At 27.4% G+C, this 15900-nt stretch overlaps 2 protein-coding genes across 3 annotated transcripts; both read right to left on the bottom strand.

Moving 5' to 3' along the window:
- Positions 1–1172: 1172 nt before the first annotated feature.
- Positions 1173–4483, bottom strand: LOC124923672 (light-harvesting complex-like protein OHP2, chloroplastic). Its single transcript, XM_047463638.1, has 2 exons — positions 3978–4483; positions 1173–1493 (listed from the first exon to the last, which is right to left on the bottom strand). Exons 1-2 carry the CDS (start codon positions 4406–4408, stop codon positions 1379–1381), a joined length of 546 nt encoding a protein of 181 aa, XP_047319594.1. The 5' UTR covers positions 4409–4483; the 3' UTR covers positions 1173–1378.
- Positions 4484–5686: 1203 nt separating this feature from the next.
- On the bottom strand, positions 5687–8235 carry LOC124926026. 2 transcript variants are annotated; one of them, XM_047466181.1, is made up of 3 exons: positions 8103–8235; positions 6828–7385; positions 5687–6149 (listed from the first exon to the last, which is right to left on the bottom strand). In XM_047466181.1, exons 2-3 carry the CDS (start codon positions 7370–7372, stop codon positions 6080–6082), a joined length of 615 nt encoding a protein of 204 aa, XP_047322137.1. In that variant the 5' UTR covers positions 7373–7385; positions 8103–8235; the 3' UTR covers positions 5687–6079. The 2 variants fall into 2 exon arrangements, with proteins under 2 accessions (XP_047322137.1, XP_047322138.1); XM_047466182.1 differs by having other exon boundaries at positions 8032–8226.
- Positions 8236–15900: the final 7665 nt, after the last annotated feature.

The raw sequence follows: 15900 nt of genomic DNA, 5'->3' as shown, positions 1-15900 counted from the left end.
GTGAGTAGTCACGTACTCTAGTCTCTAGATACATAAGTATAAACACACCACACAATCCCTCTTCGCCTTCACAGACTATCTTTTCGCGTCGCGAGAATACATGTTTTGCGTGAAGCGAAGGAGTATTTTAAACTTTATACATGCCGAAAAGATCATTTATACCAACATTATGAGGCCAGGGTCTTTCTCAAAAACAAGCCATATAATGGTTCATTTCATCAAATTTCCCATACCTTGTTTAATCAAATTAAACGTCAAATTTCCCGTACCTTGTTTAATCAAATTAAAGATTTGGATTTTTAAGATTTAAATAGAAATAAATAAATGATAATTTATTTACATATGAAAAAGTAATCAAATATTAAAGTAATATGCCTGCCCATTCCTCAAACTCAAACTAATATATTTATATAGTGGTTTAAAATTAAAAATCATATCAATTAATATTTTTATTATTCCAAATGTGGCAGTAAAAATATTATTTATTTTTAGAAATAAATAATTACTTCAAAATTTGTTTGGATAAATTGATCTTTAATATTGAATTAAAAAAATATATTTTTGAATTTTTAATTAGTTGAATTATTATATTTTTTATTTAAAGTTTTATAAGTATAAATAAAAATAGTTTAATTAATAAATTAAATAATTGAATATTAAAAGAGAAATAATATATGATAAATCAAATTTTATTAAAAAAATCTAACATCAAACTAGCTCTACAAGCAAATATGTATAACAAATCCAATTAAATATTTATTTGCAAAATCAAATTATAATCACTCAATTAGACATTTATTTGCCAAAATATAATATATAAATTATAGTGTGCTTTATAAAAATAACTTTTATTTTGTACAATTAAAAAAAAAGTTTTCCTTACAAACAGAAATGTAATTATTTTTCAAATTACAACTTAAAAATTAATTATAAACTTTTTTATTTTGGTTTTAGGAAGTTACCTCTTTTAGCTTCAACATATATTGTTTTTAATGAGAATTGAAACATGAGATATTTATGATAGGATACTCATTCCATTTAAACTATTCCTGAAATAATTATGATCTCATTATAATATGATATTGCTCAAGACTTGCAAATAACTAAAGAATACTAGTTTAATCTTGAATGAAACCAATAAAAAAATTGCAGCCAAATGGCGGGATTAGATATACATGAAGAATATATATTCTTGAGGAACAAGATCATTGTTCAGTATGTATATATAAGCCAGCCCAGTAAAGAAGAAGGTTGAAACAATTTAAAGATGAAACAAATTATACAAAGAAAGAAAAATAAGGCTGTTATATGTGCTGAGAATTTGACTGAAACAATTACAACATATATTCAAGTATTTATGGCAGTACAAAGTAAAAATTCATTCAAGGTCTACAATACCCAAATTGGAGACAATAAGCTTTACTTGTTCAACAAAGTCCGACCCTGTGGCATATTCTGTTAGCAATCCCACAGCAAATCCAAACATCGCCCATCTGCTCAAACACGGCAATCAAACATGATTGAAATGAAGGAGGTTGTATAGTGTGAATATAAAGAAAATGCGCGAAATCCAATTCAAATCCTATAAAATTATTTCAGTTAATCTTACCTGGAGTTCAACTTTGTATTGGAAACACTTAATTCAGATCCAAATGAGAAACAAAGAACATTTTTATAAATTTGATTCACACTATGTTCAGTTTTCAAATGATCCCAAATCTAGAATCATATCAAGATCATAAATGTAGATTGTGATTATTCCAAACGGGTATAATTTTATAATGAATTTGGAGAGTAACATATATGTTTGTGCTTATAAGTATATGTTTGGTTGTGTATACATAATTGAGATTGAATACAATTCTTTCTTTTTTTTATGTATACAGAAATCATAAAATCGCACTTCTGAAGTGGTACTGAAACTGCAATTTCAGTTATACTCCCTTATTTTAAGTCACAATGAGCAAAACAATGGATTTAGAATTGGACCCCCATTTCAAATTTTGCTTGCCCCAAAATTTTGTCAAAATCTAGAAATTATCAATGGAACCTAATTGCATCAAATCTTGTGTAATTGTTTCCCTAATTACAATCATCATGTATATATAACGCAATTGTTAGAAAACAAAATGCGAGTGTTCTCGGAAAGACAAGAGAAGTAGATGAGCAAATTTGAAAATCGATTCTAACATGTTAGAATTTAATTTAATCATACTAATTGGCTTTTATTTGTTAATGAAGGCGTCAAATTTCACAATCTTAAATAGGATTGGGTGAAGCCTTCTTAATATTATTTTTTAAAACATATTCCTTAGACAAAGCTAGCCATTGCCTCTCACTTTAATCGGGGTTTTTTACTCTCCAAGAAAGCTAACAATTTTGAATAGCACAATTTATCACTTAGGATTTGTTTGATATGAGATATTTGAGATTAATTTCAAATGGTTTACTATATAATATTAATTATCATATAATTCAAACTTTAACAAAAAAAAAAAAAAAAAATATATATATATATATATATATATATATATATATATATATATTAGTTTTATATTATACTAATGTCTTAGTAACCAAATAATCTGAATTTTCAATAAACACATATAACAAGATTATTTGAAAAACACTAACTCAACTAATCAGATGTCACGGGTTCAATTCCCACTAAAAACGTCTTAAATTGATGTTAAGAGTCATGATGGTAGAAGGTTAAGTTGTGCTAACTTCCTAAATAAAAAAATTGAAAATAACCACTTGACTATTTAAAGATTTAACAACCAATCAAAGTTAATTAGGGATGCAATCATTAAGTTAAGTCGAGCTTTAGCGGACTCGATTCAGTATTTATTAGATTAGCTCGAACTCGAGTTCGACTATTTCCTATAAGCTTGGCTCGAATCGAAAAATTTGAACTAAAATTAAATTCTCAAGTCGATCGAGCTCAAGCTGACAGTCAAGCTTAAATAAAATTCATAATAGTTATCAAAGAGAATACTTCACTTTCGACACAAAATAGATGGTTGAGTAATTTGAGTTTGCTGATTCTCGAAAGAAATAATATGAAGAAATGAAGCGACAACAAAGGGAAGAGGGTTGTGAATAACTAAAGAAAGGGTGAAGAAGGAAGAATATGTAAGAATGTATGATAAGATTGTACAAATATATTATATTATTGGTATAATATAAATATATTTCGTAGTTATATTTGCGGATTATATCTCCAAAATATATTATATTATAATAATAATACAACAAGGATGACAAATTAGGGATTAAGGTTTTATTTTTGACTTATGAGACATATTATATAATAATATGGCCCTTGAATAGTGGGTGTGAAAAAAATATATTTGTTTTAGATTTTAGGTTTTAATATTAAAAATAAATATATTATAAATTATCTAATTCAAAAAAATTGGACAAGTCATCAAAATTATATTATATGAGCTCGAGTTCGGCTCGAATATTAAGCAAGTTGGTATGAGTTCGGCTCGAATATTAAGCAAGTTGATATGAGTTTGGCTCGAAAATGGTCCTACTTTGACCAAGCGACTCCCGAAACACGTGGATCATTTGCAGGCCTAAAGTTAATAATAGGTGCTTATTTGAATTAAGTTTAATAAGGATTATTATTATTTAATATCACTTAATTCAAGTCCAATTAAACTAAAAACCACTAACGACTTAATTCAAACAAAGATAAAAAAAATCTAAAACCTAATTAATCAAATTAGGTTAGTCTATTTAATTAAATCAGCTTACATTTATCTATTTTAATTTGGTTCATTCACATCTAGTTTTGAGACATTTAAATTCATTATTCATCCCTTAATTTTCAGTTTTATAGCACTAAACAAGAACTTCATCTCAATGAAGTTGAATTATGAACCCTACCAAAAGTCATTTAACAATTGATGACCTAATATTGAAGCAAGCATATAAACAAATAGTAAAAGTCCAAATTAAGAAATGACCTGCCGTTACTAATCTCATTCTTGCCAATGAATCCAAAGAAAGGTCCCTGATTAGCTTCTTCAATTTTCTTCTGTTTAAAATACTCTTGAATCTCCTTCGCTTTCTGTCTCTGAAATTCCAAAGTAATCACATTCTTACCTCCCTCTGTAACCACCGCCGCCGCAACAGCAGGCGATGGCGATGACGGAGGCGTCGGAGGAGTGAGCGATGGAGGCGTCGGAGGAGTGAGCGATGGAGGCGTTGGAGGTTTAAGTGGAGATGGAGCGACCGGTCTTCGAATAGGTCCGTCTGTTTGAGAACTACGGATGGTGAAAATTAGGGATTTGGGAACGGAGAATCTGAGAGTGGATGAGGATTGGGAAGAAGATGATGATGAAGAAGAAGATGAAGGGGAGAATCTGATGCTAGGGATTGAAGTTGTTACTGACATATTTTGTGACTGTATTTTTTTCTCTCTCCTTCGATTTGGTTTGGATTGAAGAGAGAGAGAGAGAGAGAGGGGGGATTTCATTGTGGTTGTGTTATCGTCTTCAATTGATCTTCTTGTGGATAAGATGTGGCCAAGTTTCTTCTTTGTCATATTCACTATTTTCAAAGCTATAATTCTCTTCTTCTACCGAAAATGAATGATTTTGATATATTAAACTTTTTTATTCTTTACGATTAAAATAATTAAACAAAACGAGAAAAAAATTTAAGTCAAACAGTAGTCGATAAAAACGATGCAGAAAAATAAAGTGAGAAATTTTATTTGTAAACACTAATAAATATATTTAACTTTAAAAAAAAAATAAAAAAAAAATATTATTTTAAAAATAAAAATTGTGTATTAATATATAACATTTAATAATAAAGTTATATCACTTAAAGAAGACATTCTAATTTTGATGAGAAAGAGGAAATTTGATGAGAAGAAAGTTGACCTAATTTTAAATTGACAATAGGAAGATTCTTTTCATATATTTAATTTTCTACTATACACTTTTTAATTTATAATTTGATACAAAATTTGTGTGAATAATATTATAATGACTAAAATAGCTTGATTTTTTATTTGAAAGATACTTCAAAAGGTGTTGTTTAGGAACTATGTGAAATTATATAATATTCATTCTAAATTATATATATATATATATATATATATTCAGTGAGAAATTTTTTCAATTATTTTTTTATAACAAGCTATTCTATTGGCCAAATTTGTGAATTTTGTTTTCTACAATTCCATCAATACAAAGCATGATACTCCATGCTTTCACAGTTACCCGAATTCAGAAGCTACGAATATCTACCTCTTCTAAAACTTAATTTTGAAATTCTAAAAGTCCTTCAAACCTAACCCACTTTTATCACCTAAGAATTTTGACTAATCTCAAGTAAGGCCAATAAACAGACCTTACAGATACTATACATAATTGATATAAAATTTTAAAACAAATTTGATGTATAATTACATTATTTACCGATTTCATTGAATCCGATCAAATCGATTTTCTAACCGACCAAACTAAATTGATCAATAAATCGAAACAAACGATTTTGAGATTTTTTCAAACCGATTTCAACAGGTTTGTTGTACATTTAATTGTACAAACCCATCGAATTTAAACCCTTAACTGCCATAACCCATACTCTAATCTAAGTGTTAAACCTCTCTATAGTAAGTCTCTTAATACCATCAATCATTACTAAAAGCATGCACACATAATACAAAGAAAATCAATGAGCTCCCATTTCATAGAGAGTTTAGATTACATGGTTGGCCTATTCCCATAAAACTCTATATATTGTTATCTAATATATGATTTCTAGAGTATACAAAAGTAAGGCATACATAATAAACCTAAATAGACAATAACAACATAATTTCAATGAAGACAAAATTGATATAGACAAAAAATTAATGGATCAAACCAGGCCACAATAAAATGTGCATTGTGTGACAACTACCTTATTTCTACATTTCTAAGGCCACCCACCCTTTTTTCACTTCCCACTTACCTTTTGGTAAAAAATATTCTCGAGAAAATCAAAACCTAGCTTCAAGGCGGCTAACTTGAGGGTGCGTTTTGTCTTAATTTCTGGACATCTATGCATTAACTTACATTATTGTGCAAGAACAGCTTCTAACCCGCCCATTGTTAAATTCATCATCCGATCCATCCGCATCACTGCCATACCATTATTTTCACAATAAGATAAACGAATGATCTACTAGACGTTGTATGATGTTCGTTATATAAGATTAATTTCAAATAACCCAATATTCAATCAACAATCTATTCATGAATCACATTATCAACCCTAGCGTGGATTATTTGAAATTAATTTCAAATTATTCTACTAACACTCTTATACATGATAGATCACATTATCCAAATTATCAACTAAAATATCAAAATATATTCTATTTTCTAAAATGTAATATATCAAAATAATTCCTAAACGCTTTATTTGGTGAAAAGTTAAAAACCTCTTTATCCCATCATCAATTAAATCATTTAATTGATCAACTAAAAAACACCTTTATGACATTTTAAAGTATTAAATATAAAAAATATTTTAATCATTTAACCCCAACTAATCTACTTTTTCATTAAACAATCTATGTCTTTTTACCCAAATAACATGATTTTAGATAACCTACATCTAACAAGATTATTTGGAATAACCCAAGATCAAATAAGGTTCTAATTTTCAATAACCTAACAAGTGTTTGATATTGAAAATAACCTCTTGGTTATTCAAATAACCCTAGATAAAACAATGCCTAAATCTAAGAAGATTGTATAACACCCAATTATTTTTTTGCTAAAACTAAGTAAAGGAAATGAAAAGGCATGATTTACCTAAGCTCGAATTCGCGAATCTCTGCAAGCTCTCCTCCAGATGCATCAGTCCATTGAACTTTTCTCTTTTCATTATGCCTCAAGTCCAAAGCTTCTTCATGCTGATCAGTTCCAGCACCAGTAACAGGTCTCTTCAAGCTACTTTTTAGACAAGGCTTTGTTAAAGCATCTTCTTCTTCACTACCAACAACAACAACAACATCTTTAGTTTGTACAGGAGGTGGTTCTGAAACGATGTCCTCCTTCTGTTTTGTAGGACCAACTTTTAGAGAATTAGGGCTCTCAAGTCCTGCGGCAGTGCGACCAAAACAAACAAAGGAGGTGCAGCCGCGGACAAACCTCCTGTTCTTCTTAGAAGCCAGTTGGAGATCAGATTCAGCTTCTCGATCGTCCACCAACTGGTAATTATGATTCCACGGAGAAACTCTCATGAGCTTCTCCTCTTCGTTCTTCCTCTTCCTGCCTAGTAAAAGAACTGACAAACCTTTTCTGTATCCAGAAGATGATGAAGAGAAGAATCCCCCTCCTTCCAATGCCAATAACATCTGCTTAGCTCATCTGACCATCACAATCCATGTAATACGTCAAGTTCTTCTTCCATTGTTAAAAGATATGATTATAACAGAGTTGTTAGATGCATAAAACACAATCCTAACTCAGATTCAAAAGAAGATTTCATCTCTACTTCAACTATTGAATCTAGAATCAAACACTTGAGAGACCTATAACCGTCAATATCTCCATTAACGAGTAAAGCAGATACACGAAGATAGTTTAGATGCATGAATCGATTCATTTCATATATACAAGCTACAAGCCTACAAGAACAACAAAACCGAACCTGAAAGGAGCTCCGAGATCTCACAATTAACTACAAATACAAGTAAAAACAAAGAAGAAAGAAGAAATCTAATCAATGACTTACTCCTAAATCAGATTCCGTCTCTACTTCAACTATTGAATCTAGAATCAAACACTTAAGACGGTATAACCGTCGCAATTTTCAAATAAAACAATATCAAAATCAATAACCGTCAATATCTCATACACGAAGATCTTTTAGATGCATGAATCGATTCATTTCATATATACAAGCTACAAACCTACAAGTACAATAAAACTGAACCTGAAATGAGCTCCGAGATCTCAAAAATAACTACAAAATACAAGTAAAAACAAAGAATATATGTAATCAGTGACTTACTCCTCCATATAGACGAAGGAACAACGAAACTGAACGATCAGGAATCCAAACCGCAACAAAGAAGAACCTACCGGAAAGAGAATATCAGATCTGAGTTCTAAGATCTTAAGCGGTGCAGTAAACGGAGACGGTTTTCCGGTCAGTTACTTCAGCAGCCGTAGAGAAAGAGATGGATAAAACTTAAAAGTGCTCTGAAAGGAAAAAAGAAAGCCGTAGACACCTTTTTATATATATTTGGAAGAGGAGAGAGAAAGAGATACGATTAATCGCCGAAGAATTGTAATTTTTTTTATTTTTAAATAATATATTTGTTTTTTATTTTTAAATAATAATTGTTTTTTAGTATAATGATGATGGAGATAGTAAGAGAAAGGGACACCATGTGGCGCATGATAGCAACTTGTCTAGCATTCTTTCTTTCTCTCTCTTAAATTTTATAAAAGTAAAAATATATATTTTTTTATTAATAAATAAATAAAGTAAAAAAGTTTGGTAAAAGATAGGAAAGCGTTATTTTACTTTTTTTGGAAAAAATAAAAAATAAAAAATAAAAATAAAGGAAAGCTTGCTTTTGTTTGATTGTCTGTACATCTTTTTATATGTTCAGTTTGATTCTACTTAATTATTCGGTTTTCCTAATTATTTATATCATTCAGTTTATTTAATTTTTAGCATATAAATTATATATATATATATAATATAAATTGTGCCTTTAGAATTCTTTAAAACTGACTCAAATATGATTTGGATGCCGAGTTTATTTATTAATATAGATTTATAGTATTCTTCTCATTGATATGCTTAAATTTTTTAAATTTATATGTTATTTTCATGTAATGTATTTTCGTTTATGAACTGTTTTCTTTATTTTTAATAAATATAATCTTTTCAAAAAAAAAAATCAAATTTATTATTCTTGTTTGATTCAATTTATTTATTCATAACAAGTTATTACTAAATCTTAATTCAATTGTAATTATATTGGGCTGGTTTAGAGACACTAGACAAGTCTAATTGAGTTTGAATGGGTATTAAAATATATTTAAAAATATTATTTTATCAAAATTAATATTTAAAAATGAATTTTAAATAAATTAAAAATATATTTTTTTATTTGCACAAACTTAGCTAGATTTCCACGTAGTTTGGGGTTGTTTGACTTGGAAAAAGATTACATGATCAAAATGTTTTTATTAGAAAAGAATATTAATGGAGATGAATCAATCTTTGCATATCTAATTAGAAACTTGAAATTTTGTTGATAATTTAAATAATGTTATAAATATTTGATTATAGATTGTATAGAAGATAATTACAAATGACTCATATCAACAAAGTCTTAATTTAAATGATAAAAAATATTGTTAGTTTAATGTTTAAAATTTTGTTGATAATTTAAATAATGTTATAAATATTTGATTATAGATTGGATCGAAGATAATTACAAATGACTCATATCAACAAAGTCTTAATTTAAATGATAAAAATATTGTTAGTTTAATGTTTAAAATTTTGTTGATAATTTAAATAATGTTATAAATATTTGATTATAGATTGGATCGAAGATAATTACAAATGACTCATATCAACAAAGTCTTCATTTAAATGATAAAAATATTGTTAATTTAATGTTTTAAAATGTTAAAACAAATAAAACAACATTTTCTTAGTTGACCTTTTCAATATTGAAAATGTGTGATGATGGAATAGTGGGTTTTCTACAAATTAATTTATTTTTTTTAAATGTGAAGAAAAATAATAAATAATCATCCAACAACAAAGACAAAAACAAAATAGTACTAAAACAACACCATATAATGAAAAGAGCACATAAAAAGAAACTAAAGGAATAGTTATTTTCTGAAAATTGACATTTTATAAGGGTAATCAATTTATATTTTTTTTTAACAATTTCACTAGAATAACTACAAATTAATAAATTAAACTTTTTGAGTTGAATTTTTACTTTAAAACGTTTTAAATAAATAAAATGGAGGTACTCATTTCTAAAAATACAATACTTGAGAAAATCTAACATCCTAAGAGATCAAATAGTGTAAGGTTCCATTTCTAGAATTGCTCTGGAGAATTATGATTGGTTGAGATTTGTTTAATTTTTTTTTTTACTTTATTAAATTTAAATGGTTCATTTGATGGAGGTGGAAGTTTCATTTTTGTGTTGGAATATCTTGTCTAATTGATCCACGAATCTCATTACATGTGAAGAGACTAAGGCATAACTAAATCAAGATTGGCTTATTTTGTGATAAAACCTTAAACTTGAATCTTATGACAAAACCCTCGTTTTCTTACCAATGTACAGTAAAAAAATAAATTAAATTTAAATAATCTTAAGAGTTTCTTAAAAAAGTAAATTCATAATATTTTGCATACTAATCTCTCTCTATATATAATTGATTTTTAATTTTTAAAGTGTTCGGATTGCCGGTCGAGAGCTGTGGTTAATTTGAATATTTATGTGAGAGTAAATAGATACTTGGGTCGGATTGTGGGTTGACCCGTCCATAATTTAAAACGGTTAAAAATAAAATTAAAAATGTTATTTGTAAATTTCGAACTTACAACCTAACAAAATAAGTACAATATTTTAACCAACAAGACTAACAACACTTTATATTTAAGATTCAATACCAAGTTTGATGAAAGCGGAACATTTTAACAATAAAAGTTCAAATTTTTAACTAACTAATCTATATATATATACAATGATGCTTAATTTTTAAAGTGTCGGGATTGCCGGGTCGAGAGTTGTGGTTAATTTGGATATTTATGTGATAGTAAATTGATACTTGAGTTGGATTGTGGGTTGACCCGCCCATAAACTTAAAATGGTTAAAAATAAAATTAAAAATGTTATTTGTATGTTTCGAACTTGCAACCTAACAAAATAAGCACAATCTTTAACCAAGTATGATTGAGATGTGGTTTGCCGATGGATAATAGAATGATATCATTTGAAAATGGTTAAAGAAATATGAATCAAATATTTGATTGACCAAGGTGTGAGATCACGATGTTAATTATTAAAAAAATATGAATCAAATATTTGATTGACAAAATGAAAGTGTAAATTCACGAGATGAGAGATTCATTCGGAAAAAATATGTGATGAAACATGTGAGAAAATAAATTGTTTTATCGAAGTGAATAAAATGTGGAATGAGAGCGTTATTTTTTTTATTTTAATAATTTTAAATATTGATAAATATTATTATAATTTTTTTTAATTTATTTTGTTTTTATTCTTATCCGTATGTATCGCACGAAAATTTTCCTAGTACAATAAGATGAAACTCAATAGTAGAAGACTCACCTAAACTAAAGGAAATATGAGATAATAATTTATCAATCTATTGACAATATACTTAGTAGGATAGTCAAGAAAAAATTGGGATTTAGTTGCTATACTGGAAGTCTAGAATTAGCAACATTAATTGAAGTGCATTCATGTTTTGAAAATTGCTTCACTTCAATCAAAGAAACTCAAAAAAAATTGCAAAATTAAACTCATTATCATCCCCATTTCAACCTTGCCTAAAACTCTTCTAGTCAAGCGGTAAAAAGAGACGGATATCCTAGGTCTCCGCTTCTCTGAGGTCCTAAGTTTGAGCCTGTTAGACGGCTAATTTCGCTCGTCTGGTTACACTCAGAAAAAGAAGTAGACTAATCGTTTTAAAAAAAAACTCATACTTCAAGGTCGGTTGGATACAATCAATTAGATAAAGAAAAAATTGTTAGATTAAGTTGAAAAATTAATAAGGGGGAATTAAGATTAGAAGGAAATCAATTAATTAAGAGAAACGTTTTAATTGAACTTAGAATAATTAATTAAGACATAGTTTTGATGATGCATCATAGTGTTGATGATGTGATTAAATAAAACTAAGTCCTATAAATGCTTAATGCGCAAGTAAAACTAAGGAAGCGCGGGCAGACGTCTCAACAATAGAGTTGTGAAGAAGCGCGAACAGACGTCTCAACAACAAAGCTGTGAAGAAGCGCGATCAGACGTCTCAACAATATAGCTGTGAAGAAGCACGAACAGACATCTAGGCAGACGTCTCAACAGTAGAGCTGTGAAGAAGCGCGGGCATATGTCTCAACAACAGAGATGTGAAGAAGCGCTAGCAACAACTTTGCTTCAGTAGTCATCTGAAAGAGCTTCAGAGTACAACGGTGATCTCTCTAGTTCTAACTCTCACAAATTCTAAAAGTTCTTCATTCTTTTACTCTCTCTCTAACTATAAAAGCATACATTGTATAAGTTGAGAGTATATTCAGTATTTTATGATGAACAAAAAGTTGTTTGTTTAACAAGTGAGTGCTAGGAGTTTGGAATAGACAGCTGTTAAGTCCTGAGTTCTGACTGAGTTTGTATAGACGCTGTACAAACCAAAGTCTTCTAGTGGATTCCTTCTGGAAACAGAAGAAGGTGTGACGTATGAATTTTATTTTCGAACATCCATAAAACTCTATGTTACTTACTTATTGTTTTATTGTCTTGCATTCACAAGCTTCAAATCTAAGCAAGTATTTCCACACTTGAATCCGTTTCAAGAGTTTGCGAAGATTTGTCAGATAATAGAAACAAGTTTTAATCTCTAACAATATTAAAACCGCATTGAAAATCAAGATTAAGCGTAACAATATTCAACCCCCTTCTATTGTTGTAATCGATCATAACACAATCAAATGCTAACTATATGGCAGCCCATTTACTTGAAAATTATGAAGTTCATTTATATTCCCTTATTTTCTTGCTCAAACAAGATTAATGTAATTGCATGCTATAAGAAATCATCACAAAACAAATATTTGCTTATTAAAAATCCAACAAAAAGTTTATATATTTATCACAATAAACATATATAATTAGAAAATGGTATATTATCCCAACATTTATTATAATCACAAATAGTCTATTAATTATATGATTATTTTATTAATAAAATTAAAATAATATAAGTGTGCTAATTTTCCTATTTATGTGTTGGCAGTTAAACTCACTCAACTTGTATGTACTTAGATTAATTTTAAATGAAGTTAGTTCAACATTCATTGTCACAATCATCATTTACTTTAGTCAAGGTGTTTTCTATAATTAAAATCCAACACAATAATTAAGGTGTATATTACATTAAACAAATTTAGAAACTAAATAAATGAAATGAAAATTTAAAAACAAATCATTAATATATGGTTAAAGGTGAGAAGTGACCAACTTTAGACACATGAATTAAAAGACAATTGGCCTTTGGGACAAAGATAAATTATTCAAAGTGACCAACTTTATTGTGGGTCCAAAAGCCAACAATTGGATATAGTCAACTAGCAAAGTATGCTAGCTAAATGTCTTTAAAACATTTTAAGCTAGCTAATTATGAAGTATTCAATTAATAATTAGTTGTGTGATCATTATCATTCATTTCATTACATTACTTTTTATAGCTAGGTCTTTTCATTTCATGTCATTTTATGAGTCATCTCATATAAATATATTTTAATATTCATACCCAATATAGAATGTTATCAATTTCATCATTAACAGATCTTTGTCTAATAAATCATATTATTTCTTTTTTGGATGTGAAGGATAAAAGTCAATAATAGTGGTAATTGTTATGCAAAGTACAAAAGTTTTAAGGACATCACAAGTTTTTTCCATTTAAATAATTAGAACTTACACTGACCTTAGATAAGTATTAATTAATTGGAAAATCAAAAATTAGGAAAATGAGACCACGAATTTGTAAGCAATGTGCCTATCTAACATCTTATTATTATTGATATATTCTTTTCAACATACAAATGTCTACCTTATAATTAGAAACAACTTATAATCATCAAAGAAAAAATTACTAAAAATTCAAACTAAGGGCTCGTATGAGGAAGTGGTCTTTTGATTTTGTTTAGGTTTTTCTAAAAAAATTGTTTTTATTAAAAATATATAAAAAAATTGTTTTTTATTTTTATTTTACCAAATTATCATTTATCCCTCTATATCTTTATTTAATAATTAATTTATATTAAAAAAAATAAAGAATAATTTTAATATTTTAATAAATAAGAGGAGTGATAGGGAAAAAATTTGGAAGAGATAATGAAGTGACATTCTCATTAGTTGGAAAAAAGAAAAAATAAGAAAAGAGAAAGAAAGAAATTTTTTTTACTTTTTTAGTCAATCAAATTGTACCGCGTTATTCTCTCTCACAAATTCTCTTTCCTTAACCATTTCTCAATATATAAAAAAAATTGATTAAATAAGTGAGATTATTGTTTTGTTTTAGAATAAAAACTTGATCTATCCTAATAAACAAAGATCAAACAAACCATTAAGTGAGTTAAAGGAAAAGAGTTTGAATTTAAAAGGTTAAAATCTTAAATTCAATTATCATTTCAAACCAGAGAAAGTCATAAATATGAAATATTACCTTAAACTTCTCTGGTCGAAGTGATTCTCATTAAGAATACTTTAAGTTAAATAAGTGGAGGTACTTTTAACTTAAATTGGTTCGAATTCTTGAGGTGAATATCACCATGTACCTGAGTTTTTGGGTTTGAATCAGTCAACTGCGGAATATATGTTTATTAACTTGCGAAAATTAATTGGAGTTTAAAAAAGTTGTTAAACTCAACACTTTACGAAACAAAAAAAAATCTCCCTCCTTACTTTGGGAATCTTGTTAGCTTTTCAGAAAATAAAAATAAAACATGATTAAAAAAATATTAATATTTTAGACATATTTTGTCAATAATTTTGATAACATTCACAGACTCATAGAAAAATCACCAAAACTAATATTGAAAATAATTTTTTCTTTTTGAAATAAAATTTCTTTTTATAAATTATTATTTAAACAATTTTATATCATGGTTTAAGAACTAGTTTGATTCAATTTAGAAGCACAACAAGTTACAATTATGTAATAAATTGCTACAATTGTTTTAATTAACAAATAATCTATGTCGAATAAATAAAATCAAACATACAACAACGTTGAAAAAATAACAATAATAAGTTATGATTAAACTCATAATCCAAGTATAAACCATTTAACATTTAATAATTTGAATCAAAATAGTCTTGAATTAATGTAATATTTTATTCTTTTTGATATATAAATTATTTATAGATCATAATTAAAATCATTATGTAGCTTTTACTTTAGTTAAAAAAAGTATATTTTTTTTAATTATATAAACATAAAGAATATATATTTTTTGGAACATAAAAATTTGGAATGGAAAAGCAAGTTGCATGGGATTCCATCTTATTGGATGAAATGATTGAAAATATCGGTTGGCTCCATTTTCATTTCATTTCTTTGGCAGACCACTAAGTACGGACTTGACAAGTTTTGGACCCCATTTTTTTTATTTCCCTTTATCTGACATAAAGAAATGCTGCTTATTCTATATAATTTCTCCCACAAAATAAAAATTTATTAGAGCTTGTTTGATATTTGATTATTTAAAATAAAATCTAATTTCTATCCCAAAACTTAAATATCATATCAACAATTTAATCAATATTAAAATTACCTTATAATTTTATCCTCTTTTTAAATCATCATTCTCTCATCTAAACTATATACTCTAAAGTCAAAAAGTAAATTAATTTTTAAATTTTAAAAACTTATTTTTTCATACTTTTTATCAAATAAGAATTAAAAAAAAAACAATTAAAACCTAAAAAAATATTTGTTCTAAATTTATATAAAAAAGTTTGTTTGATATTTGGATTTTTAGGTTTAAAAAAAATAAATTACTTAAAATTTAATCATCATTTCATTCATGTAATCACTCTTTTCATTTATTAAAATATTAAAATTATCATTTATAATTAAT

This window comes from Impatiens glandulifera, chromosome 2, assembly GCF_907164915.1.
Source record: "Impatiens glandulifera chromosome 2, dImpGla2.1, whole genome shotgun sequence".
Classification (NCBI taxonomy): domain Eukaryota; kingdom Viridiplantae; phylum Streptophyta; class Magnoliopsida; order Ericales; family Balsaminaceae; genus Impatiens; species Impatiens glandulifera.
Note: the sequence above shows the minus strand (reverse complement) of the source record. Positions and strands in the feature narration are given on the sequence as shown.

Bases quoted from the DNA above. Each gene is read 5' to 3' on its own strand.
- LOC124926026 (XM_047466181.1), bottom strand. From the start codon at position 7,372: ATGTTATTGGCATTGGAAGGAGGGGGATTCTTCTCTTCATCATCTTCT. The intron at 6,150-6,827 runs GTAAATCATGCC...ATGGTATGGCAG, and splicing joins ATTCGCGAATTCGAGCTTAG to TGATGCGGATGGATCGGATG.
- LOC124923672 (XM_047463638.1), bottom strand. From the start codon at position 4,408: ATGTCAGTAACAACTTCAATCCCTAGCATCAGATTCTCCCCTTCATCT. The intron at 1,494-3,977 runs GTCATTTCTTAA...GTGTTTGAGCAG, and splicing joins AATGAGATTAGTAACGGCAG to ATGGGCGATGTTTGGATTTG.